Source organism: Apaloderma vittatum, unplaced genomic scaffold (assembly GCF_000703405.1).
Source record: "Apaloderma vittatum isolate BGI_N311 unplaced genomic scaffold, ASM70340v1 scaffold14472, whole genome shotgun sequence".
Taxonomy (NCBI): domain Eukaryota; kingdom Metazoa; phylum Chordata; class Aves; order Trogoniformes; family Trogonidae; genus Apaloderma; species Apaloderma vittatum.
The window spans coordinates 33,677-54,093 of NW_009703478.1; the positions used below are offsets into that span (position 1 = coordinate 33,677).

The following is a 20,417-nucleotide window of genomic DNA, read 5'->3' on the forward strand; positions in this document are numbered from 1 at the left end:
GAAAGAGGCTCTCAGGTGGAGCTAGGAATACCTAAGGAGCATGTTAGGGAATAAAAATGAGCTTGTCGCTTTGAACCTGCTAGCAGCAAAGGGCAACACTCTCTTGGAGGAGATTTGGAGCCGCAACAGACTTATGCAGATAATCAGTTGTCTCAAAATATCACTTTTTTTCCCCCCTAGAAACCAGATAGCTTCTATACTGAAAAAGGATCAGTTATGGATGCTGTGGACAGGTGGGGAAGCAAGAAACACCCTTTGCCCTGCCTTGGCCCACTTCCTCATGGTCAGCCTCCAGGCTTGTGCATCCCGTGAGAAGCATTCAGCCTGCCAGCCCAGAGGTGTAGCCCGTCGGAATTTTTCTTCCACTTGCTGGGCTACAGAAAAGGGATAAAGGCTTATCCCCTGACAAGCGCCCTGTACCCCTGTAGCGAGTGCACGTGAGCCTGGGTGGGCCGTGGGCAGCAGTGGAACAGCAGTGGAGCGGCTGGGGGCTGCTTCCCTCCCAGGCTGAGGCTTGCTGGAGGTGGTGCCATGCTCTGAGACAGCAGCTCCCTTTCTCTCTCGTGCCGCCGCGTGCATTGTATTTCTTGGCACCATGTACCCATGACATCTTGATTTGCAGACAGTCAAATAAAAGAGAAAAATAATGTCCCCTGTTAATAGGTTGACACACTGCTTCAGGCCAAGTGTGAGTATTTCTATGGCATTTGCTTCGCTGCCTTATGTCAGTAACTGTTGCTATTGAAAGTAAACACCCCAACTGGTTAAATCAACAGCATTTTGTTTATTCAAAGCTCATAAACTCCAGTAGCTGTAGGTCACTTTATGAAGTGCCAGCCCCTGGGGGAAGAGAAGGAATAGTGTGAAATTACTGCATGCAGTCCACCCATCACAAGCCTTAGAGGAAGGGGATTTATTGGCAATTAATATTTCTTGCAGAGGGGAAAAAAAAAGTAATCCTATTGAGGCAGTTCCACACTGAACCTTAAACCTCCTTGCTGGTGGAAATGGGGAATAGGTTGAAACCTTCTTATAGGACTGGGCAAAAAGCAAGATGATCTGAGAAAATGAAAAGTGGGATTTGTTTAGAAGAGCACTTGCAGATCACCTAGAGGGAGGAGACGAGTGCAGACAAAACAGGGCGGAGGAAACCCAGCACTCAAGTAGGTACCTGCATTCCTCTGCCTTTCCATTCTGCAGGATACCTGCATTGAGAAACTCAGCTGAAACTCTTCCAAATGGTATCATTCTGCAGCACGTGGGTTTCGTACACCTGCAAGTGTGATCAAATTTGAGTCAGGGGCAAAAGCAGTTTTGCTGATGCTGTAGCCAGGACATAGCTCGGCATCAGCCTGGCTACTGCTGGCCGTGGGGCCGTGGCAGCACGGAGCTGCATCAGGATACCCACAGAACAACTCTGCCTGTCCCAGGCTTTAGGGCGCTGCTACTGAGGCCACCTCAGCTCGGCTGAGGATGGCGGAAAGGTTTCTGGCATTTCTTAAGAGCTGGGATGCACATTCCTGGTGAACCAGCTGTCCTCCTCGGCTCCCTTGTAGGTCACAGCGTACACAAACACTGTGCTCTATGGAAGTTGGACAGAGACTTGGTCTTCAGCAGTGATTTCCAACTTGCTGAGCTCCAAATATAATTGAGATGAGTCAGACGGTTATTTCCAGGCTAAAATTTGTCCTTCCTCGTCCTGAAAAACCTTGAGAACCACTGATGTGTGGAATGTCAGGTACAAAGTTCTCTGTTAACACACTGAAGTCTGAAGGAACGTAGGTTAATCTGGAGTTTTGATCAATTTGGGATGCTTTAGAAGTGAAATTTGGCAATTGGATAGAATGAAACAGTGTCCAGGCTCAAATTCATTTTCTCTTGACTATCATAGACATGTTTTTGATGATTGCTATTTACTTTTGCGGTTACAAATCTGTCTTTGTGATAAATCTAATTATGAACTCAAAAAAAATTCAAGTACTTAGGGAAAGGAATTCATCATACAGCCATGTGAAAGAAATTAACAACTTCTGTGAAGATAACCTGAATATATATTCTTAATTGGCAGTATCTTAGCCCAGCTGTTGTTATACATTTGAAGGGAACAATGAGTCATAAGGCTGTTTTCAATAGATTTAAAAAAATGCCTCTCAGACTGAACAAGGAAGTTGTAAATAGTGAATTATCTATATTTTTAACAAGAGCAAAAACTCTGTGTCATGACTGGCAGAAGGAGTTCAGCTGAAGTGTGTCCTTGCTAGAAAAGTTGCTCTCCACTTCTACAGACACCTGTCTAAAAGTTTTAATGCTTGTGTTTTCCCACCAAATATTTTAGCATTTTCTTTGTGCAGTGAGAGAATCTGTACAGTTCTCACTGCGGCCAGTAGCTGTTGGGTTTTCAGCTTTCTGAAGATTGCACAGCAGGAAAAAGTGAGGGGACCAGTTCAAGAGAGCACAGCCTTGCTTGTGTGAGTGGAGGGTCATAGCCGAACATATAGAATAACTTTTCTTTATTTTTGGCTCAGCAGCCAACGGTGTTCAATGAAAGGAAGACAGAAGTGCTCAGGGTCTCTGGGGAACTGGCTCTTTGTCAGAGAAAGTTAAGATCCAGCCAAGGCAGCTGTTAAATAGATGAGCGGCATCCTCTAGAGACCTTTCCAGTTGGGGTGGATGAATCTGGAGGAGTTTGAGTGCAGGTCATGAACTTGCAGATCAGACCCAAAGTGCTGCCCACCTGGTCTGGTCACAGAGAAGCTCATGATATTTTCCAGCTGTCTGTGCTGTAGGGAACAACTCTCACATCTTCACTTTCTTCAGCTTCTACCGCTTGTTAGCAAACAGTTGGGATGGGCTTGAAGGGATGGTGACCAGGATTCTCCAAATCTTTTCTGACCATGCAAATGGTTCTTTTAATGGGATGAGAGAGAAGTCGGTGGAGATACGGTGCTATCCTGGTTTTCTGGCTGGGGAAAGAGAGAATAACTTGCCAAAGTCATACTCCCAAGTTTGTGGCCAAGAACAGTAAAGATCTTAGTAATCCTTGATCACGTACATACTCATCTGGATTCTACCCTGCCTTTTCTTTCCTTGCCTTTTATAATCAAACTCAGTCTACAAGACAGGACCCTGCTCCTCAGATGTTCAGGCCTCTGCAGACCATGCTTGCAGACAGCCCAGGCTGTAGCAATCCTGGTGTGACCCCTCCTGCTCTCAAACGCAGCTTCGTGATTGCCCCTCTTGTTGTGTGCACAAGGCTCAGTGCCTGCACATAGAGATGATGCTTTTGTTGGCAAATGTAGTGTTCCAGGCCCAGAGTAGTCCCTATTCTGTAGGAGGCAGTGGGCTTTTGTAGTTTGTTTTTGAATTTTTTTTTCTGAAGGAATTCAGTGTTATTCAGTGGAATCCTCTCTGCAGGTGGAATTTTTGGGCTCCAAGGCTGTAGTGTGCCTGCACTTGAAAATTTGGCCATTTATTTGGAAACAGACATGGGCAAGTTCCAGCTCATTCATCCAAGCTGTCCTTTCTCAAGGACAAGGAGTAAGGCCAGCACAGCTGAAATGCTGCAGCCAGCTCCTGAATGTTTCCAAATAAAATGCCTTGAGTAAGTTTATTTTTCCCTCTCAAACCTAAATTTAGCACCCTGGAGAAGCTGCTTTGGCAGTCAACAGATGGTAACGATGACAAGATCGATCTGTGGATAGTTCTGGGAAGATTTGGAAAGTCCTGGTAAAAAAGAGTTGGTTTCATTCATGTCTGTAATTTGTCCACAGCCCAAAGGTCTGCTCATGAGCTTCCGATGGTTGAAAGACAAGATATTGACAGCTGCCTAGTTTATGGAGGACAACAGATGATCCTTACTGGGCAGAATTTCACAGCAGAGTCCAAGGTGGTGTTCACAGAAAAAACATCAGGTAAGGCGGTTCTTTTTAAATTTCTCTAACAGGTTAAAGCAAATCTGTGGTGCTGTTGTGTCTCATGGTGTCATCCTGAGATTTGCGCTTTTGAGTAACTCTACTTGTGTGAATAATCCCATTCAAGTTCATGTAAGTAAACCCAAATCGCTTGACTTAGCTGTGTGAGTAAAACTAGACTTGAGAGTAAATATTCACATTATTAGTTCAGGAGAGTGTATGTGTATTTTATTGGATTTTCTGAGGCTTTTGCAAAGGGACATTTGTTTCCTTGTAAATGGTCTGGATTTAACTTACCCACTATTAGGCTTGATTTTTGTATACTAAATATTGTGCTCTGCAAGGATAATAACAATGTCCAGGGATCAAAAAAGAACTTTGCAAATATGAAGGGCCAGACTCTGACACCCTTTACTCCTGTTAATTTCTGCAAGACTCCTGTAAATTTATGCAAGACTTCTGTTTACTCCTGTTGATTCTGCAGTATGAAAATGCAGTATGGAAACTTCATGTTCCCTTTGTGCTGTTAAGAAAACATGTTGGTCCTAAGTTTTCTGTTGGTAAACTAAGGTAGAGGCAGCTTAGATATATCCAGTGACTCCCAAAGGATTTAAGAAATTGCATCACTCAAGTGAACAGTATGCGTGTGATTTATGGGGTAACACCTTCTGCAAAAAGTAAGAATTGAGCCAAAAATTTATGTATGTGGACCTATGTGGTGGGGGGAAAAAGCATGCTGTGGGTTGCAGTTTCTTCCCACACTACCAGCAAGCCGTGCTATTTTAGAGTAAGAGTGAAAGGTTCTGGGCCTCTGAATTGTGAAGCCTCTGTAGTCAGAGCAATTTTCTTGGCACCTTGTATTTCCTTTTAAGACCGTGTATTAATTCCTTCCCCACTGTGCTGCCACTGTTCCGTCGATGTCAGCGAATCATGAAGGTGCATGGGAACATGCTTGGCAGCCCACAACGATACCTGTCCCAAAATGTTTTGCAGTAACTAAAGGAGATGATACACTAAAAGGACGTGACTCTTAATGCCATTTCGAGGAAACATCCAAAATGCCCTGCTCCTATTTCCATCTAAGAGCAGAGAAGGCTCTGGCTGGAATAGATGTTAGAAAGTAAAAAGAAAGACAACATTTTCCACACTAAAGCTAAAGGTTTTCTTCACTGCTGGGGAAACTGCGAATTTTTTTTCCTTTTATACCTCCTGATAGCGGAGAGGCATGGCTCATCCCAGCAGCAGCGCCCAGTCTGGAGCAGGGATTTGCATTCTGGTGTTCCATATCCTGCTTCCCTCACTGCCCATTGGCCTCGGCAGGCCGCCTGGACTTTGAAAGAGATTTTAGAAGATGGGAGGCCCAGACTCACGTCTTTGGTCTGAATCAGAAGTCTGTGTAGTTTGCAGTGAGTTATCTGGGAGATTCTGATCCGTGCCGAAGGCAAGCTTGTTCTCTGTGTGCCCATGCACTGTTTTATAATGCAGCAATACCTCTCACAGACTTGCCTTAAAGTGCTTTTAAATGAAGATCTCTTTGTTTAATAGATAGATCTTAAAGTAAGGAAGGTTAAGGAGTTGATCTCAAGATGCAAATCATTCAGGGGCTGATCTAACGCTGGCTGACTGCAGCAGATTGAGAATTAAGTCTTTGTGCTTGGGTTGTCAGAGGTTAATGAGTGTCCCAGCCTGCCTGAAAATTAAGTTCTTACGCACCTGTGACTTTCAGCTTCCCTCTTTATAAAATGTAGACAATTTTAATTATCATTATCATGTCCATGCTTAATTGACATTGCATTAGGCTGCATGAACACAGAACAGAAAGGGTCAGTTCTGCAGCCCAATTTATCAATTAGAAATGTCACTGGGTGGAAGGAGGAGGTGGATCCTGTGCTCACCTCAAGGAGCTCGCTCGCTGCAGATCTGATCTACACTTGCAAAAAGCGCTGATAAGCTGCTCAGAAGCAAAGTTAGCCACAATAAACATCCCGGTGGGCGGATAGTGGCGTTGCTGGCGTGACCCTGTCATTGTTGCGTCCTCTTCCAGAGCACAGTGCTGCCACGGGGAGCCTGTGAAAGAATCACACCTTTGTAAAGGCAGGAAGATGCACCAAGCTTGCAGGGGAAATATGGGGTTTTTTTGAGTTTCATTTTAACAGCTTGCAAGCCTTGTCTCTGCTAGCAAGTGGTATTTGATTTCCCACTTTTGCCACCAGTTTTAGCTCTACTAGTAGTGAAAAAGTGAGAGCAGTAGTGTAGATAACTGTCTAATAGCTTTCATGATTGCCATACTCCATGGAGTTCCTTGATTTGGCTCATTTGTCCAGTGTTTAAGATAAGAATAGCCAGATGCTTTTTTCCCTAAAAACTTTTGTGCAATGAGATATTCTGTTAATTGTTTCATAGATCCCCAAATCTGAGTGCACCTTTAATCTGGGGTCTGGATCAGTGTCTGCAATGAAGCAGGTGCTGAGAAGGTGGCAGCTGGCAATGCCTTACGAAACGGAGGAAACTCCTTCTGGGAATCACAGTTGTACGTTAAGTTTTATCTCTCAGGTGGACACCTATTTCAGTTTCCTCTGGATCTTGTAGGCAGTTCTTCACTCACTACTAGAAATGCAGAGAAACATAGAACTGTTCATATTTGTGACCAAAATGCAACGTGCTTCTAAGAACAATAATGAACAGTTTTTATTGCTCTCTTACACAGCACTATGGTTACATGTATTTTTCTATAGAAATGCCTGGAAAATAGACAGCATTCCCCAAATTATGCTGGGATGTCATTATGAAAATAACTGCCTCATATTACATGAACTACAAACTATTGCAATGAGCTCACCGATGAGAAGCCTGTAAAAGTCTCTCATTTTAGGCTTGTGACAGGAAATGGCAGCAGGAAGCGAACTGATGGGGTTGGAGCTCAGCGCTCTGTGTGTGAGCGATGGGATAAAATACTTGCGTTTGAAATGCATAAGTAGCAGCATTTTCTTAATGATAAGGTATCAATATGCAAAGATTATAGTTTTGAGTTCTTTTTAAGGTTATCTCTTCCCGAGGAAAGATTGTAATCTGTAGCTGCTGTAAGCAAGAGGAACTCATGAATTTGGTACAGTCAGCCTAGCACACAAAAGTAGAGTTTGGCTGAAGGAGTTTAAAGATTTGAACCCAGACACATAACTAAGCCCAGCTAAATAAAAATAGGTCAGGGGAATCAACTAGATCAGATTGTACAGATGGAAATTTTTGAAGTGCGTGTATTCTTTTAATTTTGATCTGGAAGAGAGAGAGCTCAAAAAGCAGTCTTAGAGCTATCAAGGATTTGGAATATGCTAAAGGTCAAGGGTGTTAGTTTTTGGTAGGGGCCCAGACCTTGCAATGCAGTTAAAATAAGAAAAGATTTGGAATTCCCCCTTTTATTTGTTTTCATTGTCATGTAATAATTTGCAAGTCAGATGTTGTTGGTTGCATTGTGTTTACTCCCATTTGTGTACTGGTTACTGCTGCTCCACTGTGAGTGATAGAGAAGTTTCGTGTTTCTCTGGGAGAAAAGTGCAAATGAACTGTGCTTTCCCCTGCCAAACTCTTATGGTGGCCACATGGACACCATGAATCATTGCTAGGACAATGTGGGTGGTGGAGGAACAACCCAAACAGACAGCATACATCTTTGGAGTACATCCATAAATCTTTTGATTTGACCGTGCGGTGTAAAGAGAGAAGGTGGTGCTTTCTGTGCCCTTTGAACTGGTGCAGCTGTCAAGGTCATGGTCACTCAAAGTCCATTTGACAAAAATAAATCTTTACAGCTCTAGATTCAAGAAGTGGAGCTCTAGTTTCTTTTTCCCTTAAGTGATATTTTCTCAGGATGCTAGAGCAGGTGTGCTTGAACATACTTGAATGTCTGCTGGTTTCAGGAGAGCTCACCACAGGGCAGGACCAAGACCACTGTCTTCAGTGTGTTGGCGACAAGTTGAGGCTTTCATCTGCACAGTGCCCAAAATGCTGTGTCTTGAATGGAAGCGCTTGCCTCTGTACCCTAGAAACAAACCACGGAGCCTGTGCAAGCGCCAGGCTACCAGGGCTGAGGGTCATGGTCCTCTGTGGGAGATGTGAAAGGAAATTATAAGGCTGTCCACAGCAGTGCTCCCCTTTCCTGTTGTGTCAAGTCTGAAGTTTCTCACCGTACCCCAAACAGGGATCTAAATGTCTGTTAGTAATCTGACAGCTTCATGAATGATCAAAAAGGTTGCGGGGAATGCGAAAAATAGTGAACTATTTTCAACAATTATCTCTTTGAGCTTAATGATGGAAAATTAATGATGCAATTTTCTCAGGCAAATTAAAGATAAAAAAGACGCCAAATTTTTTTTTAAACTTTCATTTTTTTCCCAGATCCATTCAAAAGAGATGTTTGCTATTTGACCCCAGTAAGCAACTTTACATATTTAATGCAAGCTCCAAGCTCCAGTTCTCTCACTGAATTTATAAATGAATGAACTTAAATAGAGGGTTTAAGTTATAGAGAACTGAGAGGAATGGGACGTATATTAGAACTAGGATCATAACTCAGTCACAGCAATTCACTGCTGAATGTGCATTACAGTGTAGATTTTTAAGGCATTTTAATCTGAGACAAAAAAGCCAGCAAGTGGGGAAAAGAGCCCAAACTATTGCTTAGTTTTCTTAGTGGGAAAGGCTAAGGGAAAAAAAGCACAAATATATGGGAATAGTTATAGACTTAGCGAAACTGAGAATAGCACAGTAATATTAAATGATTCAATTTGTTTGCAACGTGTGAGGTGTTTCAGAGAGAATATGAAACAAATTGGCTATCTTGCTATTTTCTTGATAGTTTGGAAGGAGCACTCTCTCTACTCCACGCAGCCCATGGCTGGAGGCCAGCATTTAAAGCTTAAATGCATAACTTCCCCACTCTAAAGCTGCAGAGCAATGGGATGAACCAGGGGAATAAATTACAGATGTCTCTGTCAGGATGCCCACCTGATTTTTGCATTAGCTCAAGGTGGTCGCCTTCCAGATTAATCTCCCCTCCTCGTGCCTTGCAGTGCACCAAAGTAAGGTGGCAGCAAACTGGAGCAGAGGGCTTGCTTGGTAGTTCTCTCTGCAGAAAGATGTCAAAACTGGGGAGCATCAAGCAGGTTTTGTTCTTTTGGAGTTTTCTAGTTTTTTCTAAGCAAAAGTGGAAGATGTCTCAGCAAATCCCACCATTTGTGAATACCGAGGACTAACAAGTATTAATGAAGAAGATTAGAGTTTACCCTTTTTTGCTGTGCAGATTAGAAAGTTTCAGGGTAAATGGAACATATTCTGCTTTCTCCTTACTATTAGAGCTGCTGAAAACCCAGCAAACCTTCCTGCCCACAAATTTACCCCCTGGGTGAAATGTGCTGCCTGACCCAGGTGTTTGCGTAATCCCAAGGGGGCAATTGTCAGACTTTAAACTGGGGATCCCAAAAAAACACTGCAAAACAGGAAAAAATCTAAGGGTCACACACACAAATATGCAAAAGAGCATGGCTGCAGAAACGGAGTTGCCATAGCTGTTAGAGACTCAGCGAGACAGGGTGGAATCCAGTGTTTTGGAAGGTTTCCCCCTATGACACAAGATTTTGGAATTTTACAGCTGGTAAATCCTTATTAACACAGGCAGCCACTACTGGCCTGGATTCCCTGGCTCACTGTTTGCTATGGGGGCGCCTGGTGGAAGTATGCCTGGTCCTGATTATTCAGATTTGAATCTTAATTGTTTTAAAAGAATATTAACAAATAATAATAATTCTTGGCATAAACAAAAGGCAGAGAGACAAGCTCCCATCACCTGTTGACAGAAAACTGATCATGTAGAAAGCTGGCATGGAGAGTGGAATTCCCTATTCTCCCACTTAGTCATCGCATCCTGGTGTGACTCATTTTATTACATGGAGGTTCCCAGTGGTTTTATTTTGAGAGGAGCTTTTGTTTAATAATTTATACACATACACACACACACAAACACACGTATACTCTTAAAAAACAACAAATCTATTCTGATGAATTGGCATAAGGAATCATTTGGAAGAGCTCTGGGATGACAGACTGCCCCTGCTGCTTCACAGCTCAGCTGCTGTATTTATCTTTTATTTTAGTGTGAATTGAATTTCTCAACAGTACATGGGGAGAAATCTCTTCTAGACTTGTTCTCAGTGTATAAAATGTCAGATTTGGGGCTGGGCTGGATGGCTGATGACTAATCCATTGGCCTTTTACCTCCCAGACCTTGACTTGTATCTTTGGCCTTGGTGACTCAAACTTAAGCCCTCAGTGAAATGAAGGCACTGGCCTCAGCTCCTCATAAAAAGAGCTTCAGTAGCTGCAGTGGGCAGTCTTGCTTCAGAACAAAAAAGAAATCCGTGGAAGTCAAGCTCAGTGAAAAATTCAGTGTTCTACTTTTGTGAGTTGTAAATTCATTCATGCTTTGTTTGCTCTAGAGTTTGAAAATTGTTCTGAAGTAAAAGCTTAGAAGGATGCAACTGCTTAAGACCAAACGCTAAGCAACCTTGCATTGACATGAAACAGAGTAACTTCTCAGCTGAAATCAGAATTTGTTCCCAATAAGAGCAGCAGAGACTTTTTATGAGTGTTCTCCTGCCGATAAGGTGTCTGCATCCCAGAAGTGGTGTCTGTTCTGCTGGAAAGCATTCATCGTTGCTTACTTTGTTCTTGGAGTGGCTCTAAAAAACCTTGTCTGCTTTCCAGAGATGCCTGTCATCTACTGATAAAAGCTGACAGAGTTAATCATTGTGCTTTTTTGGAAGACATTCCAAGAAACACAGTGAATAGGGGCAATTCATTGCAAGCCCAAAGGGAATTCAGCAGAAATGTGTAGTCAGGGCAGCTGTCCCACTAGCTACCAGACTCAGTTTCTTTGGGGAACTAGCATGGTTTGCTGCCTGGGAAAAAGGTAACGGGTTGTTCATTAAGTAATTTGTGTAATGCTTGACTGAAAAGCAATGTATGTTTTCAAGCATAAAATAACATGCAGAAGCAGGATCACATACAGAATTGGCACAATAGTATACTTAGTCTTCAACTGTAGAGAACTGCAAAGAAAATTTCCTGAACCTCTCAGTCCATCAGTCATGCTTGTTCAAATAAAGTGGTAAGTTTGTTTCTCTGCTAGTTACTGACCCCAAAGTCATGAGTAAGGGATCGTGAATAATGTGTAAAGGCTGTAACTGGTTCAGAAAACCTTTAACTGACTAATTAAAAAAAGCCCTATACGGGACTGCAGTGAATCACCCAAAATGTTCCTAACGCAGACTGACATTTTGATTTTCCTCAAAGTTTGAAGCAAGGCTGTTGGTATGATCACAGTTTGAGTTAGGGTACAATTACTTTCTCCCAACAACTCGTTCATTCCTCCAAAGAGTGCTGACACAATGAGATCTCTGATCGGGGTTTAACGCTAAGTCTCATAGCCCTGAAGCAGCAGAAAAATCTCTATTTCCTGAACATTTCACTGACCTGTGGTGTTAAAGACTTGCCAACTAAGACAAACCATTAAATGGCAGGGAACCACAACAGTAAAAATATTGCATGAGGTAGCTATGGCTGCTAAGACTTCAGGGTATGAATCCAAAAATATTTTATCATCTTTAGTGGATTTTCAGAGGTGTGGATTGAATTCCCCATTGGAGAGGTAGAATTTGAGGCACACCACACATGTGGACGTGGCACCAAGTTCTCTCATGATCCACGTGTGTACCGGGACATCCCTGCGGTGCGCTGGGCAGCGCGTATCGCTGTCAGGACAGCCCAGCGCTGATGCGACTTGTGGAGCACGTGCCCTGTATCTGTGTGCTCCCACTCTTACAGTACTTCAGCTAAAATGATGCTGTTGCTCTTTTGCAGGTTTTTCCCTCTCCGCCATTGAAGCAGGTTTAATTATATGCAATAAAGAGCTATCTGTACTTGTAGGCTTCAGATTAAATTAGTCAAGCTGAGGCTTAATCTTCTCAGTTTGCAAGCGGGGAGTGGACCAGTCGTTTGTCCCATTTGCTGCATAACAGAATTACAGGGTAATTAAGGCCAGAATGGATCTCAGGAGGTCATTGAGCACAACTTCCTGCTCAACCCAAAATCTGTGGTGTTTAGGTACCACCTGGGTTGCAGCACTGGCACTGGAGAAAAAGAGTCTGCTTCAGCATATCCAGGCTGTGAACCATGTTTTGTATCGGGGGCTGTGCTCTACCATCATATCAGCACTATGATTTTTAGCTCATCCTTACAATAAAAAAACCATTTTTGTTGATGACTTTTCTTCAAACATCCACTTTTAGTTTCCTCATTAAAAAAGTCTCATTTATGCACATTCTAAAGATAATAAATGTGTTGACAGTTTGGTGCAAGTTTTCTCTGTTCAAAATTTCCTCAAATTGTCCTATATATGGGCCTTAGACTTCTCAGTTTATTCCTCCTGCTTTCCATTAACTCTCTGAGTGTGCATCAAAAGATTTCTTTTCATTACCAGCAAAAACAATAGGTTAAAGTAGAGAGAGATTTCTGAATGCAATCGTATTTTTCACTTTATTCACAGCCTCCCTCATCCTTTTGCCAAAAGCTCACCATAATGAGCGTATCCAGAGGGGTTAAAGGAAAAGCAAATATTGATTGTCTCGAGCTAAAGTTTGCACATTTGCAACTATAAAAGTGAAGCAGTGAGCCAGATGGAGCCACATCACGATAGTTAAGTGTAAAGGTCAGGGAGTGAGCTGCAGAGTGGTTATATTCAACAGGGCTTCAATGCTTAAAGAACAGGGATTGCTTCTGCTGACAGTTTTGTTAGACACTGGTTAACTGCCACCAGGTATATGCATCCAAATAGAAGCATCTATCATCATTAGAATGATAACCTCCAAATACATTTATTTCTTGTTTGGTTGGGCTTATTCTTGTTCTTACTCTTAATCTCCATGGACTTCGGACTCAACCTAAACATAATTTGATTTTTATGGTTGGCTTCATTAGCTTTTAGTGCAATTTCAGTGGCTTGGTTACTAAATCAAATCCACTCTGATTGTGCTTGCATATGCTTCACAGGCCTCCTGAATACAGCAGATGACTTGGAGGCCCGTTTCTCCTTTATTTTATGCATTTTGAACCAACAAATCCTTTTGATTTCTACCTTCTTCGTGAAGCTAGTGCTCTTGTGTTGGCACAGACTGTTTGAATTTAGCAGTACAGAAACAAAGATGAAAACATTCTGCCTGGAGGAAAACCAATGTCAAATATTCCCACTTGACTGTCCTTGTCAGGACATCTTCATATTGCATTGCTTAGACAGTTCCCAATGTATGTCTCTATCAGAACTCTCATGATGTATTTAGTTTTTTCCTTTTTCTTTTCCTCAAAGAACTATAAAAAATTATCTTTGAGAGTTTTTCTTTTTTAGGGAGATTTCTTAATACATACTGTGGTGACTTCTTTTCACAAAGATCACCTGGAGGAGGAATCTCTCCATTAAATATTTACTACTTTGTCATCAGACAACATGGTTAGTATTCGCTGGATTAAATCCCCAGCATTTGCTGGCTTCCCCCTTCCTGAGATTTTTACTGTTTCAACAACGGTGAAGAGTTAGCTGCATTAATAGGGATATACATTTAACCTGTAACAGTCCAGAGCAGTGGCCAAAGTGAACGCTTATTGTTAAATAGTGAAGTATTTTCCGTTCCTTTGCACAGTGGTCCTTTGGGATCCGAGGGCTAAACAGCAAACGGGGCGAGAGAGCTCTGGTTACACAGCTTGCTTAGGCCGCCTCTGCTCCGGCAGTCCTTCGCTGATCCACATGTTAGCACGGAAAAGACAACCGACTCGCTGAGGGGGAGCTTGAAACACTTAGGGAAAAAGTCAAGAGTTATTTAGTGTTTTCTTCTTGCACCAGAAAGCTGTGGCAGGAGCAGCATGAGGTGTTGGAGGCCTGGGCACTCTCTCCCCCTGTGAGGCTCTTTGCGTTTTCTCAGGTGTAGGGTGCTGGGGGAGGTCCTGCCTGGTGGGGTGAGCACCCTGGGAGGGACCCATGGGATGAAAGGACGCAGAGCCGGGGCAGGCAGGGCCCTCCTTGGGGCTGTGGCCTGGCCATGGAGCAGCAGCTTGAGTCCCTCTTGGGGACAGGCTGCCCGGAGAGCCGAGCACATCTGTCAGCTCATTGTCTGCACAGAGCTGAGAACAAAGAGGAAAACAACAGAAAAAATGCAAAATGCATTTAAAAATACTCTTTCATTTCCCTTTTCGCCAGAAGCAGAAGTACTTAAATAACAGAGGACAAAAGCAGCTCTTGCAGAATTTCCAAGAATTGGGAAAAATAAAAAATCCTGTGAGAAGGACCGTTTTCAGGACGTTTCCACCCCTGTTCTGCCAGACCTGGGAGTGCAGTCTGGGGAACCCCTGCCGAAATGTGCCTGGGAGATACCTCCCCCTCTCTAAAGCAAACCCCAGCCTTGTGGCTGCAGGATTTCAAGTCAAGTTGGTTTATTGTTTGGATACGTGTCCCTTATTCATTTTAAAATCAAGCTTTCAGAAAGGTATGAGGCAATTTCAAATTTTTTTTTCCCCATCAGTATTTTTCTTCTGCAAATTGCTTGGCCAAAAGGCTCAGCAGAATATAAAAATCAAAGGGGTAGAGATTAAAATCTGATACAAAAAAAAAAAGTAATAAGGAAGTCATTGCTAAAAGATGTTTCTGGGAAGTGTGTGTGACAGTAGATTTAAAAAATATTTGTAACCAGATGAGGCACCCAGTCTGTGTACAAATGTCCTGTCACTGCTGATGTACTTTTATAGCATGGGGGTTACTTTGATGGTATTCCATACAAGGGGATCAAATTTTATTTTCCTCTATAAATAGAGTTTTGTGTAACTTTGAATGGATACGAGCTGTGTGGATGTAATTAAGAGCAGAAAGACTTCCAGTGGTTTGGGGTGTGAGGCTGTCACACATGCAATGAGGTGCTTTTACACTGAGTACAGTGAATATTTGGTGCTTTAGGATTGCTGGTGGCACTGTCACAGCCCGCAGTGGTGGCAGTGCTGAGGTGTGGATCCACTGCTGGAGATGTTGGGCTTGTTCCTCAATCAGAGGAGATGTTTTGCTAGGTATCCATGTGCTGAGGTTTCATATTGCTCATGTAAGAAACCAGCATAAATAGTAAGAGGGCATGGGTAATAGAAATCAAGCACCCTAGTGTGGTTTTCCAGTTACAGTAAGGATCTGTCCTTGTTGAACCACTTCTAGAAAAATCTACAGTCCTGTGAGAATTTGGAGCATCTGCCAGTTTCACAGTGCAACACCTCTGAAAACCAGTCCGAAGTGGGTTAGTTTGCTTGCTTTCGTCTTCATACACCCCATATGAGATCTGGATTTTTAGTTAGTCCTTGCTCTGCCTCCTTGCCCATTCCACCACTTGCCACACTGGTGGGGAGCTATATGGTCTTAGCTTAAAATAACAGAAAGTTTGCTGAGCTGCTGACCAAATGCGACCATTAAGAAGTGATCTAACCTTCTGATGCCCTCCAAGCTTGCTGAAATCAAGTCTGGTAAAAAGTAGATGTTGCACCTGTGCTAAATATTCTATTCCTCACTTTACCTAATTTCTGCATAAACATTTAATTTTCATATGTATGTAAGCCTTTTCCTGATGAAAGAAATGTTCAATGATATGTTTAATTTAAATGCTGTTGCTTTTGGTTAGAACAGGGGAAGTACTTGAAATTCAGTCAGTTTCGAGAGCTTTGCTTGGTGCCCTTAATTTGTCTCCTTTTTTTAAGCCAAACTGTATGATTTAAAAAAATACGATGAGGTTAATATTGTGATATTCTTCTAGATGGGCAGCAGATCTGGGAAATGGAGGCAACAGTGGACAAAGATAAGAGCCAGCCTGTAAGTATGCAAAATACTGGATGTCCTCTCCTTGAGCTTCTGACAGCAAGTTGTATTCAAGGAGTAGTTTTCAAAGAGCATCTCAAAAGCAGAAAGAGCAGTTATCTTACTGCTGTGATGAACAAATGTCAAATGCTTCAGCAGTAAATGTGTTGCAAAAAGAAACTATTCATTTAGCAGTAACCCACAGCAAATTGACTAACTGCTCCATTTTGTGTTCTTGCAGAAGACTCCATTGTACCAGCCCAGTCCTCTGCAGGATGCTGGCTGTCCTGACTTCCTTTCGCCTGTATGGAAGTCTTGGGTGCTCTGTACTTTGCAGGACAGGATTTGTACTATAGTATTTAATATGAACATTGATCTTTAAAGGGAATGAGCCTCTTTGTTCACTTTGTTTAATAGGACCCTACTGTAGTCGCTCAGTGCATTTAGGAGCTAGCACTTACATTGCCATGGGCCATGCCTGCCCTTGCGGAAGAGAACGGGTGACTTGCTCTTAACTTCCATGGGAGTGGGATCCGGCTGCATATAAGTAAAAAGCCTATAGAATAGTGAAGTTTATTCTAACAAAAAGGGGGAAATCAAGTACATACTTGTTTATCAAGCACAGTGTAATTAAGAGTGCTGCCGCATTTATCACCGTTCTGTGTGTTTTATTTGTAGCTGAGGCTTCTCTGTCCAAGTTCAGGACAACACCAAGTACAAGAAAGGATACATTACATAGAAACCAGCTGCCTAGTACCAAAAATCTTCTAGTCTTTCGTCATCTGCCATATTTTTTTCCTTTCTTCTTCTCATACCCTTCTTTATAGAAAGATTTCTCTTCCTTTATGCCTGGACACATAACAGGGGAGATGCATGCAAAAGTCTTCAGTCACCCTCAGTTACTAATTCCAAATTGTCAACTTTTGTTGTTCCAGAGCATGCTTTTTGTAGAAATACCAGAGTACCGTAACAAGCACATTCGCACAGCTGTGAAGGTGAATTTCTACGTCATCAATGGGAAAAGAAAAAGAAGCCAGCCCCAACATTTTACCTATCACCCAGGTAACTTTCAAGGCCAGAGCAAGTTTTGGCCTAGTTTTCATAAGCAAGACTTTATTTTCTTGTATGTTGTTTTCTTCCTATTATTTGAAGATCTAAATTTTACTGATTTGATTCAGCTGAGTGTAGCTAAGCACTCAACAACTGTTTGGTTTAAAGGATGCTTGTGATTTATGATCAGGAATTTCCTATAAATTTAAGGGGGCAATTAGCTTGGCAATGCGCTGATGCTGCCCCATTCACTTGATGGAAGTTTGCCAACAACCTTGGTGGGAGCAGACTCAGTCTGTGACACAATGTGACCCTGTGAAAACCGTGAGCATTGCCTTCCCCAGCTGACATGAAAAACAGTAAGATAACATCAGATCTGGGAAAGTAACAAGGGCTTGGTATGGAGGAATATGAGTAATATATAGTCTTCAGAATAAGACTGGTTAAGAAAAATATGAATGCTTTACTGATGCTCTTCCTCTTGGGAATTGGTGAGCTATGTCATAATAAATGCAATAGGATTACTAATGAGATTCCCAGAATTTCTCAGCTTTGGCTGGGAGAAAAACATTGTGAGAAAATCAGAGTATTGTGTTTGTGGAAAACAGAAAGCATAAAATAACAGTACCAGATTATATGCAAGTTTCAGAATGATGTCTTAATTTGACTAGTTTCTAAGGACAGTCAAACATTCATTCTGATTATTCTTTTGGTCTCCTCCAGCCTGAAACTCTCTGGTCCTCTCCTTGAATTTTTGAACTATATAGGGTATTACCAATGTGAAGGTTTTGTATAGTTGCTAAATTGTTCTTCTATGGAATAGCATTGAGAAGCACAGTAATATCTCAATAGGATCCCTAAAATAGACCACTTCAGAGAAGGAATCCTTACACTTCTAAAAAAAATAGCCCTGTTGAATGACCTGGTATTTCTGTACTGAGTTTTGGTGAAGATTTGATTAAAAAAATCATTAGAAATGTGAGAATTTGTTTGTAGAGGACCATCATTTAGCCATACCAAGGTTCACGTAACTCTTACAACATCATGGTCTTTTAAATGATGGTGTCAGAAAGGTCTTCAGCTCTCAGTACTGAGGAAGTTACATGCAGCAAAGAAGCTTAAAAAGAAAGCTCTAAAATAGTTCAACTCTGCCTTTGGTCACTAGTTAAATATTTGACAGAAAAATGAGTTGTATATGTCATAGGTTTTCTATTTATTCAGTCTTCCTTTGAGATGGAAGTACTACATGAAGCACCTATCTATGGCTTCTTATTTTGCCTACATTCCAGAATGGCCCTTGAAAGAAAAAATGAGCTAAAGTATTGAAGTTTTCAATTTTTAGAAATTTATGATTAAATGGTTCATTAAGGATTTTCAAGAACCTCTTAGTACAGAGTGCTTTCAGGAGACACTGTGCCATGATTGCATATACATGATTTATAAAACTCAATGCCTGTGAGATATGAGCTGGCACATGCAAATCTTGTGAATGGCTTAAATCTCTCATTACTTCAAGGAAAACTTTTCTGTTTCTCATCAGCTTGTTACGAATAATGTCCTTTGCATACTTTATTCTAGTACCGTCAATCAAAACAGAGCCCATTGATGACTATGATCCAGCCTTAATCTGCAATACAGTACACAGTGGTCTGGGAACAGTAACACAGCCTTACTATTCACAGCACACAATGGTCACCGAAGCCCCTTCCTGTCTTGTGGCCACTATGGCTCCTTGCCAGCAGTTGCGCTCAGGTCTTTCTTCTCCTGATTCTCGATACCATCAGCAGAATCCAGCCGCTGTAATATACCAAAGAAGCAAGAGCCTTAGCCCGAGCCAACTGGGCTACCAGCAATCCAATTTGATGGCTACATCAGTTGCTATTTCAGATGCCCATAGGTCAGTGCTGGTGCACGCTAGTTCTCCAGGCCAAACTTCAGCAGTGCTCCACCACTCTCCAGGAAACCAGCAGTCTTCTCCAGTGATCCACTATTCTCCAACCAACCAGCAGCTGAGGTGTGGAAGTCACCAAGAATTTCAGCACATCATGTGCTGTGAAAATTTTACATCCAACGTTGCAAGATCCAGCCAGCCCCAGGTCAGTCAAGCACAAAGGTTAAGTCCAAGTTCATATCCTACCGTGATTCAGCAGCAGACAGCCTCGGGCCAGCGAGCAGCAAAAAATGGACCACCGGTTAGTGACCAGAAAGAAGTGTTACCAGCTGGAGTCACTATTAAACAGGAACAGAATCTGGACCAAGCGTATCTGGATGACGGTAAGCACCGTCTTCTCTTGCATGGGTCAGTTTGTTGGGGGGAGGGAGGAAGTTTAGGACTTGTAAATTCCACCTGTTCCTCAGCACAAAACCAATGTGGCCTGCTTTTGACAGGTGTGGATATTTACTGTTTGCTCATGCTGCATTTTTTTGTTTCATCAACTGCATTTTTGGTAAATGGCAGTGCACTTTGGCAACTGAGCAAAAAACTTAGTGTTCTGCAGAAACCCTATGTCTTGCTCCATGGAGGGAGCTGTCAGGTTTCAAGCTGTTGCCATTTTGTTCCCATTTGCCAAAGGTTAGTTTGGAAAATGGAGAATCTGAAACAAAATGCACTTGTAAATTATTTTTTTATTATTCATATCAGGGAAAAGTCCACTTTGTAAAATGCTTTTGTACATTTTGTACCAAAAAAGCCCATTGAGCAGTCTATCACGGCCTGTAATGAATGGGGTAGTGCTGCAGGCAAAACTATTGCAGATGTTCTAAATGAACAGTAGGACATTGATAAGTAAAACAATGCCATTTCTTTGTTGTTAGCCAGCAGATTTAGCCTTTAGGAATGAATATAAGTTAGAGTGAAGCTTCCTTTTAACATATCCTGCTTATTCTTAGGTAGGCAGCTATTGGCAATCTGGTTGATTGGTTCTTTTATTAAAATATGTTCCTTGCAGGAGGAAATCAATGCAAAGCTAATAGTGCAGCTGGACGCTGCAATCATAAAAGCCAGTAGCAAACGCGACATTGATTTTAGTGGGAGCAGGGTGAGGTTGCTGGATATATTGCTGTGTATAGGGTGTTCTTATGCAGGAAGTACAAAGCTGATTTTCATATATATTTACTGCTTCTATCCTCTCAGTCTAGGCAGTTGCACGCTCAGTTTGAACTTGTGAATATGCACTGTTATGTGCTTTGTAAGCACCGAATAGTTTGGATTTTATTACTGTAGTTACTCACCTGGAGTTGTGAAATTGTGCACATGAAAGTTTTACTTTCTTCGACTTAGATACCAAGTGCTGTGTGGCTGTATCATGTACAGTTTTCATTGCTGTTTTTGTGGGCAGAGTAGAGCTGGATAGTTTTCTCCACAAGTCTGTGTTTGAAATGTGGTTGACATAGCTTTGGTGCCATCACAGTAAAATCTGGAGTGTTTTTACTGGTCCCCTTGTCTGAAGAGTTGTGTTTAATTGGGTTTTAACAGTGAATTTGATTTAGGAGATTGGCTAGATCTGCAAGATAATAGCTAAGTAAAATCCATT

The 20,417-nt window shown here is 42.1% G+C and overlaps 1 protein-coding gene across 1 annotated transcript in view; it reads left to right on the forward strand.

Moving 5' to 3' along the window:
• The window catches only part of NFATC2 (nuclear factor of activated T-cells, cytoplasmic, calcineurin-dependent 2), a gene marked incomplete at both ends in the record, with an annotated part of 50,351 nt that extends 30,429 nt beyond the window's left edge, over window positions 1-19,922 (forward strand). The window contains 5 exons of the mRNA XM_009864651.1: window positions 3,771-3,911; window positions 15,794-15,849; window positions 16,770-16,896; window positions 18,463-19,158; window positions 19,774-19,922. Of these exons, the coding sequence (XP_009862953.1) occupies window positions 3,771-3,911; window positions 15,794-15,849; window positions 16,770-16,896; window positions 18,463-19,158; window positions 19,774-19,922 (1,169 nt within the window). The remainder of the gene's footprint in view (window positions 1-3,770; window positions 3,912-15,793; window positions 15,850-16,769; window positions 16,897-18,462; window positions 19,159-19,773) is intronic.
• Window positions 19,923-20,417: the final 495 nt, after the last annotated feature.